At 40.0% G+C, this 18,615-nt stretch overlaps 1 protein-coding gene across 1 annotated transcript in view; it reads right to left on the bottom strand.

The window, feature by feature from the left end:
* Nucleotides 1–18,615, bottom strand: part of LOC136876156 (uncharacterized) — a 60,483-nt gene that overhangs the window by 23,692 nt on the left and 18,176 nt on the right. Inside the window, exon 3 of the mRNA XM_067149879.2 lies at nucleotides 15,279–15,478. Within this exon, the coding sequence (XP_067005980.1) occupies nucleotides 15,279–15,478 (200 nt within the window). The remainder of the gene's footprint in view (nucleotides 1–15,278; nucleotides 15,479–18,615) is intronic.

Below are 18,615 nucleotides of genomic sequence, written 5' to 3'. Positions count from 1 at the left end.
GGGTAAAAGTCGTCAACACATTCAAATATCTCAGAATAACGATACAGACCACATCTTTCAGTTACCACGTACAAGAGGGAATCACAGCACCAACCAAAGCAATATACAATATTAATAATTTATCCAAGCTTTCTTTAAACAGCAATGATGCTATTCGAAAGCTCAATATCTCCAATTGTAACATATGGGAAAAATTGACGCTCAGTGACCTAGAAAGGACTGAAAAAGTGAAATAATGCTTTCTCAAACATGTCCTAAAAGTGGGAAAAACAGCGCTATCTAGAATGGTATACGTATTAGCCAAAGAATTTCTACATTGAAGATCTCTGATTTAAAATGTTATTATTAGCCGCAGGCCCATTCACGAAACTAATAAATGCAAAAATATTGAAAAGGAAGGAAACAGGCTCAGATTTTTATGCAGCTTTTGCGATGACAGGAAGGACTAATGCAAATAAAACCAAAATCAAAACCATTTTATTACAAGGTATGCAAGTCATGGATTTCATCATTGAAAATGTAAAATCAAATCGTATCACCACCCAATTGTGTTTGTGACCTGTCTAACTGAAAGTGTGGGAAATGTCATTAATGATCTGTCCAAGACAAGGAAAATCCCTTTACTAATACGCAAAAGACAAAAGTCAAATTAGACTACACTTCACGCCCAATAGGAAAATTATATTATTCATCATTGAATACTATTTTGTAATTTTACTTTGTAAGCTAGTTAGTTAATGCTCTTTCGAGCACATCTTAATACATTTATTAGTGTGAAATGACACCATTAACGAACTCTTTCTTCTTCAATATCAGTGACGTTACCAGTGATACCGTAAGTAGCTATAATTGTAAACATGTTAATAATAATCTGACTTTTTGCGTTTAACGCACATAGCATTTTGCGCCCAGGTTGACAAGAAAATATTCTCGCTTCGCTCGCGAGCCTCAATTCCGCTACAGTTGTATCAGTGAAAAATGGTTGTCAGATGAAATTAAAGACTCAGAAGTGCTGCCGAATTCTTATACTCTGTTTCGGAAGGTCCAGCTCCTAACCTCAGGAGGCGGAGTTCTTCTTGCTGCGAAACCAGTGTGTAATCCCACAAAGCTCCGACCTGGAAACGACCGCCGAAGCCGTGTGGGTGGAAATTACGAGTGATAGCTATAAATTCGTCATCGAGTCGGTGTATCGTGCACCGAAGTCCTCGCAGGTGAAGAACTACGCTTAGCTGTCCTTTCTGGATCGTATGCAGCAAATATAGCATAATTACGATGCAATTTATATTGCGAGTGATTTTAATCTCGAAATTACATGGTCAGAAATGCCGCTCCAGTGCTAAATAATTCAATTGCCAATAGCTTTTTTGCCAGTTTCTATGACAATTTTCTCCACTAGTTAGTGTTTGAAGTTCCCCGCATTACTCAAAATTTCCGTTTCACAGTAGACCTGTTCCTCACTAACTTCCCATTTGTCATATTATGTAAATACCAATAATAATAAGAATTCATAACCATTGAAATATGATTAAAATAATCAAATATGAATAAAATAAAATACTTAATTGCCTCACGCTTAGGCGTAAATTGTAATCTAATTCAAAATATATGAATAAATAACTGAGTAAATAAAAATAAAATAAATTAATAAAAATAATTAATCGAAATATCCGTAGTATGAGCGCCAGAGTTCACCAGAATAAATCCCTCGAATTTTGATAGAGCATGATAATTCTTTCTCTTCCAGGGCGTGTACATAAAGCTGCGTACTGGTACATCTGCTTCAGGCCTTACCTAACCTTCTGGAAACGACTAAATTGGCAGGAACTGCACCTAGGTTCATCAATAACTCCACTGACTCTAAAATAATTAACTTTATTCTGAACAATATCCGTGTATAGCACTTCATTAGCACACCAAAATATACATAAAATAACCCAAACCCCATGGCACTACAGCCCTTGAAGGGCCTTAGCCTACCAAGCGACCGCTGCTCAGCCCGATAGCCTGCAGATTACGAGGTGCCATGTGGTCAGCACGACGAATCCTCTCGGCCGTTATACTTGGCGCTCTCACCGTCAGATAGCTCCTCAGTTCTAATCACGTAGGCTGAGTGGACCTCGAACCAGCCCTCGGATCCAGGTAGAAGTCCCTGACCTGGCCGGGAATCGAACCCGGGGCCTCCGGGTAAGAGGCAGGCACGCTACCCCTCACCACGGGGCCGGCTATACATAAAATACCGCTGGAACAACAATCGACAACAACAAAAACACTGGGAAACCAAAAACGAGGACCAAGCTACCATTTGTAGCCAGACCGATGAGGATAAATTACCGTACAAAGTATATATATATATATAGATGAATACTGTTCACTGTCTCTGTGTCTCAAAACAACTTGCATATCCTCATTATTTGCACTTGTTATGTCACACAGATACTGTACCTAATAAATTTGTTTTCACTGACTCTAATACTTGGTTTAAACATACATTCACTCGAGCAACACACGCTTGCTGTTTCAGAACATAAATTATGGAAAGTCTAAGGTACAGTACCCCATAGCTTTCTCAAACATATAATACCAAGCCGCCACAAGTGATACAATACCAGGTGCTTAAGCACTCCACAGTTGTAGGTTAGTACCACACTTCACATTCCACAAACAGAATAAGACCACATTCTACCCAAGTTTTAAGTTTTCTCCACCAAAGTTTGAAGTCCACTTCAGTCCTTTTCGCCGTTTGATCACATGCTTGTATAGACCTCAGCTTCCCCCTTCCTCTCACATGATACGTCATGATATGCCATTCAGTCACGAGTAGATCCTCTTGTTAAGACCACGCCCTGAACTACTTCCGAATCTCATGACAACATCAACAAGGCCACCTCATCGGACTCTGGGATGTTCGCATGAATCACAGAACTTTCCAAGTTGTAATTAGCACTGTTTTCCCATCCGTCTGTACAAAACAAATTACTCACACCACATATGGAGATCTTCCAGCATAAAATATTAAGAGTAAACATACACATGAAATAATAATAATAATAATAATAATAATAATAATAATAATAATAATAATAATAATAATAATAATAATAATAGGAGCAATTACAATAATATCTCTCACTTCTGAACACAGTGCGAGGGTGTGATACATGTACTATCACATATTACCCGTTAGGTCCATAGACATTATTCCTGGATTTTATGATCATAAACCTATATTGACAACTTTCACCTACCGAAAACTCTCCCCAAAACTCCACTATAGAACAATATATATTTTTTTCCGGACTAACTGGAAATATCTTTCCTCATTTCTATTGAAACATCGTCCTGTTCCACTCACGTCCTTCACCGTTATCAATGAGATATGGCAAAACTGAAAAAGTAAAATAAAAATAAAATCTTCGAATACGTTGATCAAGCGGTGACGGAAGTTTCCATCTCTAATAAGCGAAAAACACCACGTATCACGAAAGAGATAGCATCTGGTATACGAAAGAGGAATGATTTATACATAAAATGCCTATAGTTCATGTATCCACAGCCTTAGTTCCAATAGGAAAGAACTAGGCTTATAGACTTTCATAACAGAAGAAAATCGACAACAGTGCCGCATCTGTCTCAGTTTCCTCTCCCGAAGAATTAGCCGACACTTTTAACTGTAAATTTAAAAATAACTTTACTACAGCTGACAAGGATAAAGTCATGTTTATCACAAGGACACCCCCCTCTCACTCCCCTTAACTAGCCTCTATTGTACCACTTTTGTGGTCCGAGAAAGCCTTCGGAGAACCAGACCCCATGCAGCGAATGGCCCAGATGCCGTAGCAGCGAGAATCCTCCACTGCTGTGCAGACGCATTGGCTATATTTAACATATCAATGAACAATGGGACTGTTCCAAATGAATGGAAGAGAGCTAATGATCTCGTTTTCTAAGATGGCGACAGAAAAAATGTAGACTTCTACCGTCCGGTCTCTAAAACTTCTGGTATTTGTAAATGTATGTAGCACCCAAATTGGTACACAATTGCTGGATTCTCTTAATGAGAGAGACGTCTTGAATAACAACCAACATGGATTCCTCCATGGAAAATCCTGTACTACACTTTTAACAAATGTAATTGATGACTGGCAGTATTCCTTGGATCAAACTAATATTTCCCAAACGGACTGTGTAGCTCTCGACTCGAATAAGGCCTTTGATCAGTGACCTCATCAACGACTATTGTCAAAACTTAGCAAGTACAGCATTCAAGACAAGCTGCTGGCATGGTTGAAATCATTCTTGGTAGGTCGAACGCAGTGTGTTGTGTTCAGTGGGGCCAGGTCAGATCAAATTTTAGTCACTTCGGGTGTGATCTAAGGAAGTGCGATAGAGACGCTTCTATTCACAATTTTTACCTTAGATCTACCAGGTGGTGTATCGCCCGCTATGACACAGTGTCCTGATGACACCCTCGTTTACAAAGCCGTTAGAAACGAGGACAGGTTCCAGTCAAATCTTGATAATGTGACCATGTGGTGCAGTGTAAATAGAATGTCTTTAAATGTACAGGAGTGTAAATATATCCGATTAACTAGATCTAACACCGCTATTACGTCAAATTTCACTGTGTGGTAAGAACATGATGCTTTACACCTCAATAAAATTGTTTAGTACCCATATTTGCAGTAACATAAAATTGAACATGGATGTGGAGGAGATAAGGTGCAAAACGTACCAAGTCTTAGGATTTATCCGCAGATCTCTACTGGGTGAAGGAAGAAAGCGATTTGAACGGTCTATTTGTTGCTAATACGGCCAATATTATTGTACGGGCTTCCTTCCTGTAATCCCAACACAGTAGAGAACATGATGAAACTAGAGGGAGTTCAACGCCGAGCAGAACGATCATTTGCTGAATGTCGACATTTAAACACAAGTCAGGCCAACGTCCCCCTCCCCCATAGCTGCTTTCTGTAAACAAATATATATTGCTTTTCTGTGAAAATCCCTCACGTAAATCACACGCCAGTCCTTCAACCACTTACAGCTGATCTCTCGTTGCGTGCAATGAGGTCGAGGGGCATTATTTTTTCCTCCTCTTGCAAGAACAACAGCTTATCAAAAGCGGCTTCATTATTCGTTCTGCTCGGCTGTGGAATAAACTCACACCACAGGAAAAATAATAACTTGCCATTTGACATTTTTAAAGATGTAAAAATGTATATTTAATGAAATCTGCAAATAACGTAAATTTTCTTACCTGAATGAATGTTTCTATACGTGTGGGAGGGTGGATGAACGTTTACGTGATTCTCAGTGTGTGTGAGCTTGCGTGAGAATGAATGCGTCAGCCTAGGTGGAGTGTATGTGGGGACCGCGCATGTATAAGTGGAATTAGTTGATGACAAACAAGAGAACCTGTGAATAATTATGTAAATATTATGATTGCATAAGCCAGTACTGTCCAATAATTGTCCAATTATTGTTATACTATTGTGGGGATAGAGGTACCTTGGGGTATGTCGAGCGATGCCTTTTCTCCATTCACTATCCCTAAATTGTAATGAACAATTTTTGGAAAATAAATAATAATATAATTTCATCTCACCTCATTCTCCATCCCGTATCTGGAAACAGGACTGAGGAGTAGACATACATAGCCTAATATTGTGCTTAATAATGTACGTCGCTGTGCTGTAACATTTTCTAAAATGAGTCTCATGTTGCATACTGCATTGTAGATTACTGTAAATTATTCTTTTGGAGATACTTCAGTTTTTAAATTTACAACATATATAGCTTTCAGGGAGAAATTGATCCCGAAAAGTATTGGAGTCAAAGACCAAACCGCTGTGTACGTTAAACATTTCGAACCAAAATGTACGGTAAAAGGGAAGCTTTCCAACTGAAAGTGGGGTGTATTCGACTGAGACGAGTTGAATTTTGCTAAGTGGTGTGAACAAGATTTTATATCTACCCTTGACGAATTCAGTGCAAACAGCTGGTTCCATTTACCACAGTAAAGTTAAAGCATTTTATACAAAGTATATGTATACTCATGTTCATGAAAAACCAGAACACATTGAAAGACTAGAGATAGGAAGTTTATATTCACAGGACATGTGCATTAGTAAGTTCTGAAGAAAGGATTAGCATTTGAGCCATGTCGGCCCTCAGGTTCAAGGTCCACATCCATATCTCTGCGCACCACCACCGACTGGTAAAATGTGCCTGCGGCTCTCGTTGTCGTTATAAACCGGATGTAATGAATCAGTGCGACTTGAGCAGACACGCAGGATGCCTCACAGACGTATGCGAGAACCGTACCGTCAAGTGGGTGAGTTTGAAAGAGAGCGCATTATTGGCATGAGAGAACGTGATGCATCCATCCGGGAAAATGCTGCTCATATGGGACGAAGTGTATCGGCAGTACGAAGCGTGTGTACAGAATGATTCTCAACAGGCCATAGAACACGACGAGATGGGTCAGGTCGCAAAACCCAGACCACCTCCGAGAAGATCGACACCTCATCCGAATGGCATTGCAGGACAGATCTGCGTCCTCCTCGGCTCTGGCCCAACAGTGGAACAGTGTAATTCATCGTACACTAGCAGGAGTGACAGTCCGTCGCCGTTTATTACGGTCTGGGTTACTGACGCGTCGTCCACTTCTCCGTCTACCTTTCATTAATGCGCATACACATGCTAGACTGCAATGGTGTATGGAACGACGTCACTGCGGACAGGAATAGCATCAGATAGTGTTTACGGAAGAATCCAGGGTCTGTTTGTTGGAAAATGATGGCCTAATTTTGGTTTGCCGCAGACAGGGTGAGAGGCATCACATTGACTGCATTCGCACAAGACATACAGCGCCAACTCAAGGCCTTATGGTGCGGAGTGCTATTGGTTTCAACTACAAATCACAGTTGGTTCGTATCCAGGGCGCTGTGACCAATTTGACCTACGTGAATGACATCCTGTGACCCGTAGCCATACCCTTTCTGCACGACACCCCAAACGCCATATTTCAGCAGGAAAGTGCACGAGCATATGTTGCTGCACAAACACGTGCCTTCTTGTTGTCACAGGATGTCAGACTGTTGCCCGATTGCCCAATCACTGGACTTATCGCCAATCGAAAATGTGTGAGATATGGTGAACCGATGGGTGCGGCGCTGTGACCCAATGCCAACCACCAAAGATGAACTGTGGAACCAGGTGAATGCAGCATGGATGGCTATACCCCAGGATGCCATTCGCGCCTTATACGCGTCAATACCATCACGCATGGGACAAGTTATCAGTGCCCATGGAGGACCCAGTGACTTCTAGGCAACAGGTCACATGCTGAACCTAGGTGAGTGAAATGCTAATCATTTCTGCAGAACATACTTGTACCGGGAGGTACATCTCAACGCCGCGCATTCAATTCTTTTTTGCTAGTTGACTTTACGTCGCACCGACACAGATGGGTCTTATGGCGACGATGGGACAGGGAAGGGCTAGGAGTGGGAAGGAAGCGGCCGTGGCCTTAATTAAGGTACATCCCCAGCATTTGCCTGGTGTGAAAAACATTCAAAATTAGCGCCTAAATGAACTCCTCTCTTGGTAAAACCGTGAAAGTGGAAACTACTATAACAGGAACTTAGAACTTTAATCAGAAGATGGCACCACCGAAGTATTATGTAATTTTGTTATTGTGCAGTTTCCTAACCTGAGTAAATTTCTCCTTGTTTTGTTTGCCATTCATCAAGAAGTTGGATAGTTTTCTACAGATGACGCCACTAAAAAACTATAATCACGCACCCTGGTGCAAAGTGAAAGAACTTATAATTAAAAGAAGTTTTGTATTTCTAGGTTTTTGTAAATGATTGATGTTCATTTACTTTTGGGTTGGCAATATTTCCTTTTCCTTTCCGCCACTTTTGAATCTGGCCAATGAACATTTTCTGTAATTAATTTTCAACCTATCACAGGCTTCTTGTTCGATTTTGAGTGTTACTTTTGAATTTAACCAATAAAATTAAGAGGGTGTGTCCTGATTAATCTTGAATGATCTCGAACCTTTCCTGAGGGTTTATAAACTGCGGCTTTTCACGTTTCTTGGCCAATTGATCGTCGTCTTTCAGAGAGTGTATGTTTAAGCAGGAGACGGGCGGCCTCTTTCGTCGGCAACCAGAACATCTATAAGGTAATGGCCACATAACTTTATTCTTTCTTGCTACCTCCGCAGTTTAATCCGAGGGAAAGGTCCGACTCTTTAGTTATGTAACAAAATTTTCTAAAATGTAAATATTTTTTCGGCTAATGTAAAAACTTCGTAAACTCTTTAACTGTAAATCGGGGATAGAGAGTTAATTACCCTCTCGAGCTCCCCTTCATCTTGGAATGAAGTGACTACGTTTCGTAACTTTTCTTCTGTAAAGTGTTAAAGTAATTTCTATACGAGTCACCTCAGTAGTTTGGGAATAGCCCCTGTTTCATCGGCCTAGAGCCCTGTAGGTTTCTAAGTTTTCATTATCTTGGAGCGCAGTTCGCCTCCATTCATTTTGTGTTTGGGCCAGTTATTTAACCTGTTCCTTTTTCACGAAGGCCCCGTAGGTTGGGTATTAAATAAACCTGTATAAATCATTTTCAAATTGTAAATTGTGCCTTGAGAGGCCAGAAATTGTAAGTTGATGTTGCCTTGAGTAGGCTTGGAGATAATTATAAAGTGTGCCTCTGGGAGGCTTGTTATTATGATTTAGTGAGCAACTGCTCTGGAATTGGGGGATTTCTGTTCTTAACTAAATAATTCTTCTTCTATTTGTAAACTTGTAAAACTTGGGGCTTAAAGCCCAAAGTGTTAAGGTTCTGAATCTTGGATTTTTCCTAATCTGGTTTCAAGATTGGCGTTGTACCTGATTGTTATTTTTCCGGTGTGGAAATTTGTTAATTTTTTTTATAATGAAAGAAATATAATCTTAGTTAAAGTTATAATTCAATTCTTGACATTATAGTTAGACCCATTCAAGCCCACACCTTCTTTCACCTCTGCGTTCCACAGATAGCCCGGAACAATACTAATGAGCATGTCCTGTGGATATGAACTTCCTATCTCTAGTCTTTCAATGTGTTCTGTTTTTTTATTGAACATGATTGTGCGTTCCTCCCGAGATGTTCAAGTGGATACTGCAGTGCGAAGAAAACGGGGATCTTAAGTGTAACAGGCGATGTAAGCTGTACAATTTAGTGAATAATCTTTCGAATTAGAATGATGAACATATTTCCACTCCTTAAAGGATACTGTGACTATGTTTCTCTCGAGAATGTAATTCATTGATTGATATGAGTGTTGTATCAACTGATTTCACCCTTGTCGGATGTAGACGTGTTGTTTAGCAGTGACAAGCGGGTATGTTTTTTAATCGTGCATCTATTTTTATCGCTTTCGAGGGGACAGAAAAGGCCGCCTGGAACAAATAGAATTATAAAACCTTACATTCTGAACAGCAGACTCTCACGATCAATTGCTAAATGTGAAGGAACAGTGTAGAGATGTGCACGAATGAACACCGGAGTCGCGAAAGTCGACTTCCTCGACTCTAAAGGGAGAGTCGTTTCGCATGCGAAGAGTCGACTCCGAGCGCTTAGCGCGTCATTTAATTGCGAGCGAACCGCTGACTCTTCAGCCAGTGGAGTCGACTCTTCGCGACTCCGTTCGCAGCCCATCTCTAGAAAAATGTGTTGGAATATTCAATTATCGGAAGAAGTATAACAGCGCCACCTATATTAAGTATGAGTGTCCGGGAGATAGTGGGTTCGAATCCCACTGTTGGAAGCCCTGAAGATGGCTTTCCGTGGTTTCCCATGTTCACACCAGGCAAATGTTGGAGCTGTAGCTTAATTACGGCCATGGCCGCTTCTTTCCCACTCCTAGGCCTTCCCTGTCCCATCGTCTCCATAAGACTTCTCTGTGTCGGTGCGACGCAAAGCAAATAGAAAAAAGGTATGAGTGTGTTTGTCGATGTGGAATTAGGGCACATTAATGATAATGAAGTTACTTTTTGATCTCAAAATTTAGAAGAAGATTGTCTGCTAATTTTGTGACAATCTATCAATTCATTTTGTGTTAACTAGTTTAGACGACGATTTAAGAATTCAGTATCTCAACTGAACGCGCACTTCCATTGCACGGTGGAACTGAGCCTTACTTAGCCGAGGGCAGAGTAACCTGTCACACACACTCTAATTCTGACAGTCGCAGTGGACAATAGAACCATATATTCGACGTCCGACTGGAACTATTAATATTTTGGGTAGACAGCTGCCTATGAAACTATGCTCACCTATACGAGTCAGTTGTTTCAACGTATTACCATGAAACTGCTGCCGCGTAAAGAGGACGTCTACAGTCGTCATAGTACGAGGATGCAGTTCATCGCCATGTTCACCAGACGTCGAATATTACTAATTACTTGTGATAAAGTACGTATTATTTTACGATATTGAAGAGAAACTGCGTACAGGATTATTATTAATTGTATTGTACAAGCTTCAGCGTATTACCATGAAACTGCTGCCGCGTAAAGAGGACATCTGCAATCGTCATAGTACGAGGATGCAGTTCATCGCCATGTTCAACCTTTGTTCTACCATGAGCTACTAGATCAACAGACCCTCGTCAATGGAGTAGAGCTGGGAGCAGAGCAGTTGTTCCTCTGATTGAAATCGGTACTGCGAGTGCAGCGCTCCATCCGGTATTCTCCGGTAGTAAACTGTTGCTTAGAAACCAATCGGTGTTTCGGTGTGCGAGCGGAGGGCGAAGGAACAGTACTGAATGTGTGCTCGTTTGCAGTTCTAGCAGTGGTGCGCAACGGATGTGCTAGTGACGTAGTAAATGCTGCTTTATAAGTACGAAGAAGGCGAATATATGAAATATATACATTCTCATTTATTATTATTATTATTATTATTATTATTATTATTATTATTATTATTATTATTATTATTATCCACCTCTGTGGTGTAGTGGTTAGTGTGATTAGCTGCCACCCCGGAGGCCCGGGTTCGATTCACGGCTCTGCCTCGAAATTTGAAAAGTGGTATACGGGCTGGAACGGGGTCCATTCAGCCTCGGGATGTCATCTGAGTAGAAGGGGGTGGTGGGTGTTGATTCCCTCCTCAGCCATCCTCAAAGTGGTTTTCCGTGGTTTCCTACTTCTCCTCCAGGCAAATGCCGGGATGGTACCTAACGTAAGACTTCGGCCGTTTCCTCCCCTCTTCCTTGTCTATCCCTTACCACCGTCCCATCCCCTTACAAGGCCCCTGTTCAGCATAGCAAGTGACGCCTGCTGGGTGAGGTACTGGTCCTCCTCCCCAGCTGGATACCCGACCACAGCTGTGAGCTTGCATCCGGGAGTTAGTGGGTTCGAGCCCGACTGTCCATTTTCACACCGAGAAAATACTGGGACTGTATCTTAATTAAGGCCACGGCCGCTTCCTTCCCACTCCCAGGCCTTTCCTATCTCATCATCGCCGTAAGACCTGTTTGTGTCTGTGCGATGTGAATACGGTGAAAATTTATTGGAGAGTGTGGGTACTTGATTTCATGATTTGTAGATATTGTAGTATATTTTTTATGTTCATAATTCTTGTAGATTGTAGAATTGTGGTTTCGGTATATTTGTAGTTGTTAAAGATGTAGATAGGAGGATGTGATTTATTTCGGACAGTGTATGAGCCATGTGATCAAATTTATATGTTTCAGTGCGTAGGGATTCTGATATTTGTTGTCTATTTTCCAGCATCGATATTTTTTTTCTTTACCTTTAGTTCATTTGAAGTGACCACTTAACATTATTGTTTAACTAATTGATAATCCATCCTGAATATACACCTAGTTGTCGTGTCGATTTAATATAGACCATTTACTAAACTATATTCAAAAGAAATAGATTTAACTTGTCATTTAATATTAATTATATTGAAAAATTTCGACGATATAATTTCAAGTTACTTTTCATTACAAGAAATTAAAAAAAAAGTATATTTAATGTTTACTTATTTTTCCAACTATATTTTATATTTAACTTTTTCTTACGATTATCCGATGTATTTTTGAGATATGTACGAGGATTTTACCTCGACAGCCTATTTTCTCAAGAAATTACTAACTAATTTAATCGTTCAGATGCCGCTAGAACGAATTTAATGTTGCAATTCAATGATGTTATATTAGTTACGATAAATGTTGCCTGTTCCATCCCATTTGTCTGAACTATTTTCATGTTACCTCAAGAGCTAAATCAATTTCATAATTAACGTAGTGATCATCCACATTATCATAGTTAACCAGGATGGCATTTTCATTTTCTGATTTTGAATAAATCATGTGTGATTTTTCTATCTTATATCGCCCTTTTTTATTTGGCGAACTTTCCATTATTTTTCCTGCCAGTTACGATTACAGTATTTGTTTAGATGCCAATCCTACTGAGAACTCTTCAGATCCCTCTTGCTCGCTGCTGACCTTATTACGGGGACAATAAATACATTCGTGATAGTGATACGGTTGTAGTAAGCTTCACGAATGTAAAATTTGCTTTAGAACATTGGAAATTCCAGTTTAAACTCGTGTATGGTATTGGTCAGAGCTTCTGACATAGGCTGATACAATTTCCTATTCGTCTCCAGGAGCTTATCGGTCAATGCAAAAACTAACATAATAACTACCTTAACACGTATAGTTTAACTGTTATTATGTAGAGTAAATTCATAAGGCTGTATTATTGGATCTTTTCAAAAAATATTTTTAATGGAAAAGCCTAAACTTTCATTTTTGTATGATATGGATAAGTTTGTAACATTAAAGATGGATAAAGTTTACGTTAATGCCAAGCTAACATATAAAAGGGGAATGATAATAGCCATTACAGCAAATGGATAGGAATCTGAAGCAGCCACCACTATGCGGTTTTCATGTTTTTCGTATTTGCTTTCGAAGTACAAGGATGCCATCGACCTCTTCTCAGTAAAGGGCGTGAATATTGAGATTCTGAAGCTAACAGTATATTTTCTCAAAGTAATGCATGAACTTCGCTTTGATGTAGAGTACTAGGTCTCAGATAATGACCGAATCGATAGGAAAATATTTGAGCTATTAAGCAGTGGCATTTTAAATACTTGTGTCCTTAACCCATGTGATCCTTAGGTCTTTCCTTCTTTGACAATGTGCATTTACTGACATACATTTCAATTCACTACTGTTCAGGGTTATTTTTTAGATATGAGAGAGACCTGTTTCATTCTGAGAAATGAATGTTATTAAAGCTTGCTCCAAATTGAACCTGGAAAGCCTATGTCCTACAGCTATCGAGAGGCAGAACGTTGCTTGATCATAAGAATATTGTGGCATTAGGAATGTTACATAATGAGGTTGAGTATTTCCGAGGGCACCATCCGATTTCCAAATGTTATCTTTGATTATCAATGATTAGCATCCTATAAAGAGAACATGCACATTAAATTAGGATGCAAACACTACTTATGGGCCTAGTCACACTAAACTCTTGTTTTTGCAGATTTTTAAAAGTTATATTGATATCTGGAACATGTTGTAGTTCGAACGGAAAATCACCAATGGCACATACACGGTTCCAACTCATTTACTCCTCGAAGTTGTTCTCCTATGCAAATTAGCTTCTTAAATAAAAAGAGATGTGTGTACATATTCACTTTACTTTATATTTTCTAACAGTTCTGCCTTAATACTTGTGAAACTGCTTCTCTAGGCAAAGATGTTTGTTAGAGGAAAGTTGTCTATTACTTGTTGTATTTGTTTACTTACATGTTTCGTTAAGTCAGTGTTGTGTTATTTATATTTTCTTTTGCTATTTGCTTTACGTCGCACCGACACAGATACGTCTTACGGCGACGATGGGACAGGAAAGGTCTAGGAATGGGAAGGAAGTGGTTGTGGCCTTAATTAAGGTACAGCCCCAGCATTTGCCTGGTGTGAAAATTGGAAACCACGGAAAACCATCTTCGGGGCTGCCGACAGTGGGGTTCGAACCCACTATCTCCCGGGTGCGAGCTCACAGCTGCGCGCTCCTAACCGCACGGCCAACTCGCCCGGTTATTTAGATTTAGGACGCAGAGGTACTCAATTAACCTACTAATGAATCTATAGTAATCTCCTTGTTTACTGTGAAAGAGCTGCCTGGCCGAGGCGGTTAAGGTGTGCTCGGTTCGCCCGGAAGGACGTGGGTTCGAATCCCCGTCAGGAAGTCGTAAAATGTAAGAAACGAGATTTCCACTTCCGGAGGTGCACATGGCTCTGAGGTTCACTCAGCCTACACCAAAAATGAGTACCAAGTTATTTCCTGGGGGCAAAGGCGGCCGGGAGTAGAGCTAACCACTCTACCCCATCAAGTGCCGAGGTTACGGATAGTGGAAGCCTTTACCTTCCACCCCTCCAAGGGCCTTCATGGCCTGTACGGAGATGACTTTGCTTTGCTTTTTGTTTACTGTGGCTCATTTCATTTATTTTCTACAAAGTACATATTTTTAACTTTCCTGAAGGAAACCAATCCAATATGCGAAGGTTTCGCGCGGAAATTATTTAGACGACACCCTAACCTAAAACAGTAGGCAGGTGATACCCTACCACTTGCACCATTTTGGTTTTGATATTACGGTCTGAGATTTTGTAGTCAGTATTGGTTAAACCTGCCTCCTCTTATTATTGTGTGGCAGTTGATCCACTTTTAACCAAATACTCCGTGATACCGAGTCCTGGAGCGATTTGTGAAGCCAATCGAGGAACCATTTGTCAGGAAATGTATGGGATTTGGTTATAGAAACTGATATTCACGAGGATTGGTTCGTCCATTAGATGAAAAACCAATATTGTCCCAAAAGGAGGAAGTTCACAAGGGAGCTATTGGGTCACTAGGTTGCCTAGTTTCTTTAAAAACCGAGCTCGATAGCTGCAGTCACTTAAGTGCGGCCAGTATCCAGTATTCGGGAGATAGTAGGTTCGAACCCACTGTCGGCAGCCCTGAAGATGGTTTTCCGTAGTTTCCCATTTTCACATTAGGCAAATGTTGGGGCTGTACATTAATTAAGGCCACGACCGCTTCCTTCCCGCTCCCAGCCCTTTCCTGTCCCATCGTCGCCATAAGACATATCTGTGTCGGTGCGACGTAAAGCCAATAGCAAAAAAGAAAAAAAAAGTTTCTTTAAATCCTTGCATTACTAATGGTAACATTTTTAATATTCTACTGATATACCGGTACCTTTCAAATTTTCGTTCTAGCATAGCGTATGTTCGCCTCCTGTCGACAGTTCGCATGGAGCGGATAGAGCGAGCAGGTACGACTAGCCCAGGCGTAATATCTGTAGCGTTGTGCGGCAGATTGTAGTTAGCTTCGAAGTTCCACGACACCGACACATCCTTGTTGGGTAGGTCCAATGGAATAGCGACAGCCAAGAACACCTACATAAATAAATAAATAAATAAATAAATAAATAAATAAATAAATAAATAAATAAATAAATAAATAAATAAATAAATAAATACCTTTTTTACAATTTGCTTTTCGTCGCACCGACACAGATAGGTGTTTTGGCGACGATTGGATAGGAGAGGCCTAGGAGTGGGAAAGAAGTGCCCGTGGCCTTAATTGAGTTACAGCCCCCAGCATTTGTCCGGTGTGAAAATGGAAAACCACGGAAAACCACCTTCAGGGTTGCCGACAGTGGGGTTCGAACCCACTATATCCCGAATGCATATAAATAAATAAATAAATAAATAAATAAATAAATAAATAAATAAATAAATAAATAAATAAATAAATAAATAAATAAATAAATAAATAAATAAATAAATAAATAAATAAATGGTAAGAAAAGGGCAACTTAGAAAACTGGAGCTGAAGGAAAGGAAGATCCTGAGAAAAATCAGGGGCCCTATTAAAGAAGAAGGCAAGTGTAGAATCAGGCACAACAACGAACTGTACCAATTGGAGAGCATTGGACTTCTGTGGTCATGTCATGAGAATGGAGAATCAGAGTCTCACCTCCAGAATCTTTCATACCATCTCTAGCGGTAAAGCGACCAATGTCAAGTGGGCAATACTTGTCAGAAAAGACCTTCAAGAATTGGGCATTACTCCCAGTGAAATCTATGACAGGAATAGGTACAGAACGTTGATCAGAACATCAAACTCTCTTCATTCACTAACTGAAAAAACAGTACGTCCGGGAGGAGGTGTGAAATGGACTCAGGAGTGAAAAGACATTCACAGTGCAAGAATGAAGGAGTATTGGTCAAAGAAGACAACTGCTAGAGATAAGAATCACTTGGTCCATAGCAGGCCCAAATGGAACTAAAATAAATAAATAAATAAATAAATAAATAAATAAATAAATAAATAAATAAATAAATAAATAAATAAATACATGGAAAGTCTCCGAATTAAAATTACTAAAAATTAAATGAATGATAATGAAGACAATTTGTGTACTTATTGTACTTATGAGAAAATACTTACATAGGTGGTGGAAAGGAGTCAGAGAGGGGATGGTTGCGTAGCGATACTTCCCCTTAAAATGCAACACGGCATTACATATTGCGAATACTCAGAAATGGAAATAATTTTATAGGACCAGTTACTGTACAATTAATGGGATGATGCCCATTGCAACAGGCAACACAATTTTTTATATTTCATATTAGAGTAATTAAATACAACATTTAACGGAAAAGGATGCCGTCAGGTTGAAGTCTCACATTCAAGGTGATTTAGATTCAATGTTACTTGTTCTATCCTTCTCAAACTTGGCTTTCAGTCTCATTTCAGTTTTCTTTTCCCCTTCATATTCAAGCGATTTACTGACCTTTACGGTTTAATGTTCATTTAAGCCTTCTTTCTCGCATTAAGGACATATCTGCTAAACATGTATACACATGTCTGTAGCAGTTATTCTTGCAAGTTTAAAAAATCTAAATTGAATTATGGTGGCAAAGTGTAGTGTGATGTTGTTGCTAAATAATGGCTACAGTCATTATGCGCCTTGTGACCACCAGGAAAGCCGAACAAATTGACGTAGGCACGTTTGACGTTCAGACAATCAAACGCCACTTTGAAATGATATTTCTAAGTGGAGAACATATACGACGAATTCTGAAGAAAGTGAAATGAGACGTGTTCATTACGCGATTGTCTGATTAAGTTCAGTTTAGATAGATTGGTACTCAATCGCCATAATTGTGTTCAATGGCGGGTTCAGTAAATTTTAACTTCTGATAAAGGACTTCAAAACATGCAAGATAGTTTCAACCACGATTGCAGAAAATAAGGAACAACATTTGATTTTTTGTAGATGGTATTTACAACAAACTAGTTTTTTTACAGTTGGCTTTACATCGCACCGTCACAGATAGGTCTTATGGCGACGATGGGATAGGAAAGGGATATAAATTGGAAAGGAATGGCCGTGGCCTTAATTCAGGTGCAACTCCAGCATTTGCTTGGTATGAAAAGGGGAAAGTACGGAAAACTATCTTCAGGGCTGCCGACAGGGGGTTTGAACTCACTGTCTCCCGAATGCAAGCTCACAGCTGCGCGCTCCTAACCACATGGTCAACTCGCTTGGTCAAACAAGGAATAAAACTTCACTGTTATATAAAAGGGTTCTTGCTTTTTACAGTCTGTTCTGTGTTTACAGATGGAGTAGAGGGTCCTTAAGCTTTCATTTCTAACTTCTCTCTCGTCGAATTCAGACACTCCTCCACTTATAACTGCGTGGGGAACCTTGGAGGATGTGGTGTACCGTTGAAAATCTGTTACACTGCCTGCACCATGGGAAAAAATTAAGACGGCCTATAGAGCAAAGTTAAACAGTGGTCCTAGATGTGAAATAACAAGCTAGATCCGCACGCACAAGAAACTAACGAGAATCCCGACCAACTACTTCAGATGTAATGCCATCATCGGAAATTGCCGGTTTGAGCAACCACCAGTTTAACTTCAGTATTTAAAAATTATAGACATTAATTTTAGATGAATTTATTTGATTTTCGAAACAAAGTTTTACTAGTCCGGCTCCATGGTTAAATAGTTAGCGTGCTGGTCTTTGGTCACAGGGGTCCCGGGTTCGATTCACGGCAGGGTCGGGAATTTCAACCATAATTGGTTAATTCCGCCGGCACGGGGGCTGGGTGTGTGTGTCGTCTTAACCATCATTTCATCCTCATCACGACGCGCAGGTCGCCTACGGGTGTCAAATCAAATGACTTGCATCTGGGGAGCCGAATTTGTCCTCGGACACTCCCTGCACTAAAAGCCATACGCCATTTCATTTCTAACTTTCACTAGCACTGACCGACGTTTATTTTGAACTTATTCACTCTCCGCAATCCCTCTGAACACTTCAACTACCGCTGCTCGTGCAGTGCTTCGCCAAACTTAGAAGTGTCTAGATGCTGATAGTGGACATTTTGAATACCTGAAATGATTGCTGTAGTCAAGCATACCTTGAATATCAACATAAATCTTGTATTAAAATTTTAATGCCGATATTGTACATACTTTCTTCATGTTGACGTGTGTGCACGTTTATGAAACCCTT

This window comes from Anabrus simplex, chromosome 1, assembly GCF_040414725.1.
Source record: "Anabrus simplex isolate iqAnaSimp1 chromosome 1, ASM4041472v1, whole genome shotgun sequence".
NCBI lineage: Eukaryota > Metazoa > Arthropoda > Insecta > Orthoptera > Tettigoniidae > Anabrus > Anabrus simplex.
Note: the sequence above shows the minus strand (reverse complement) of the source record. Positions and strands in the feature narration are given on the sequence as shown.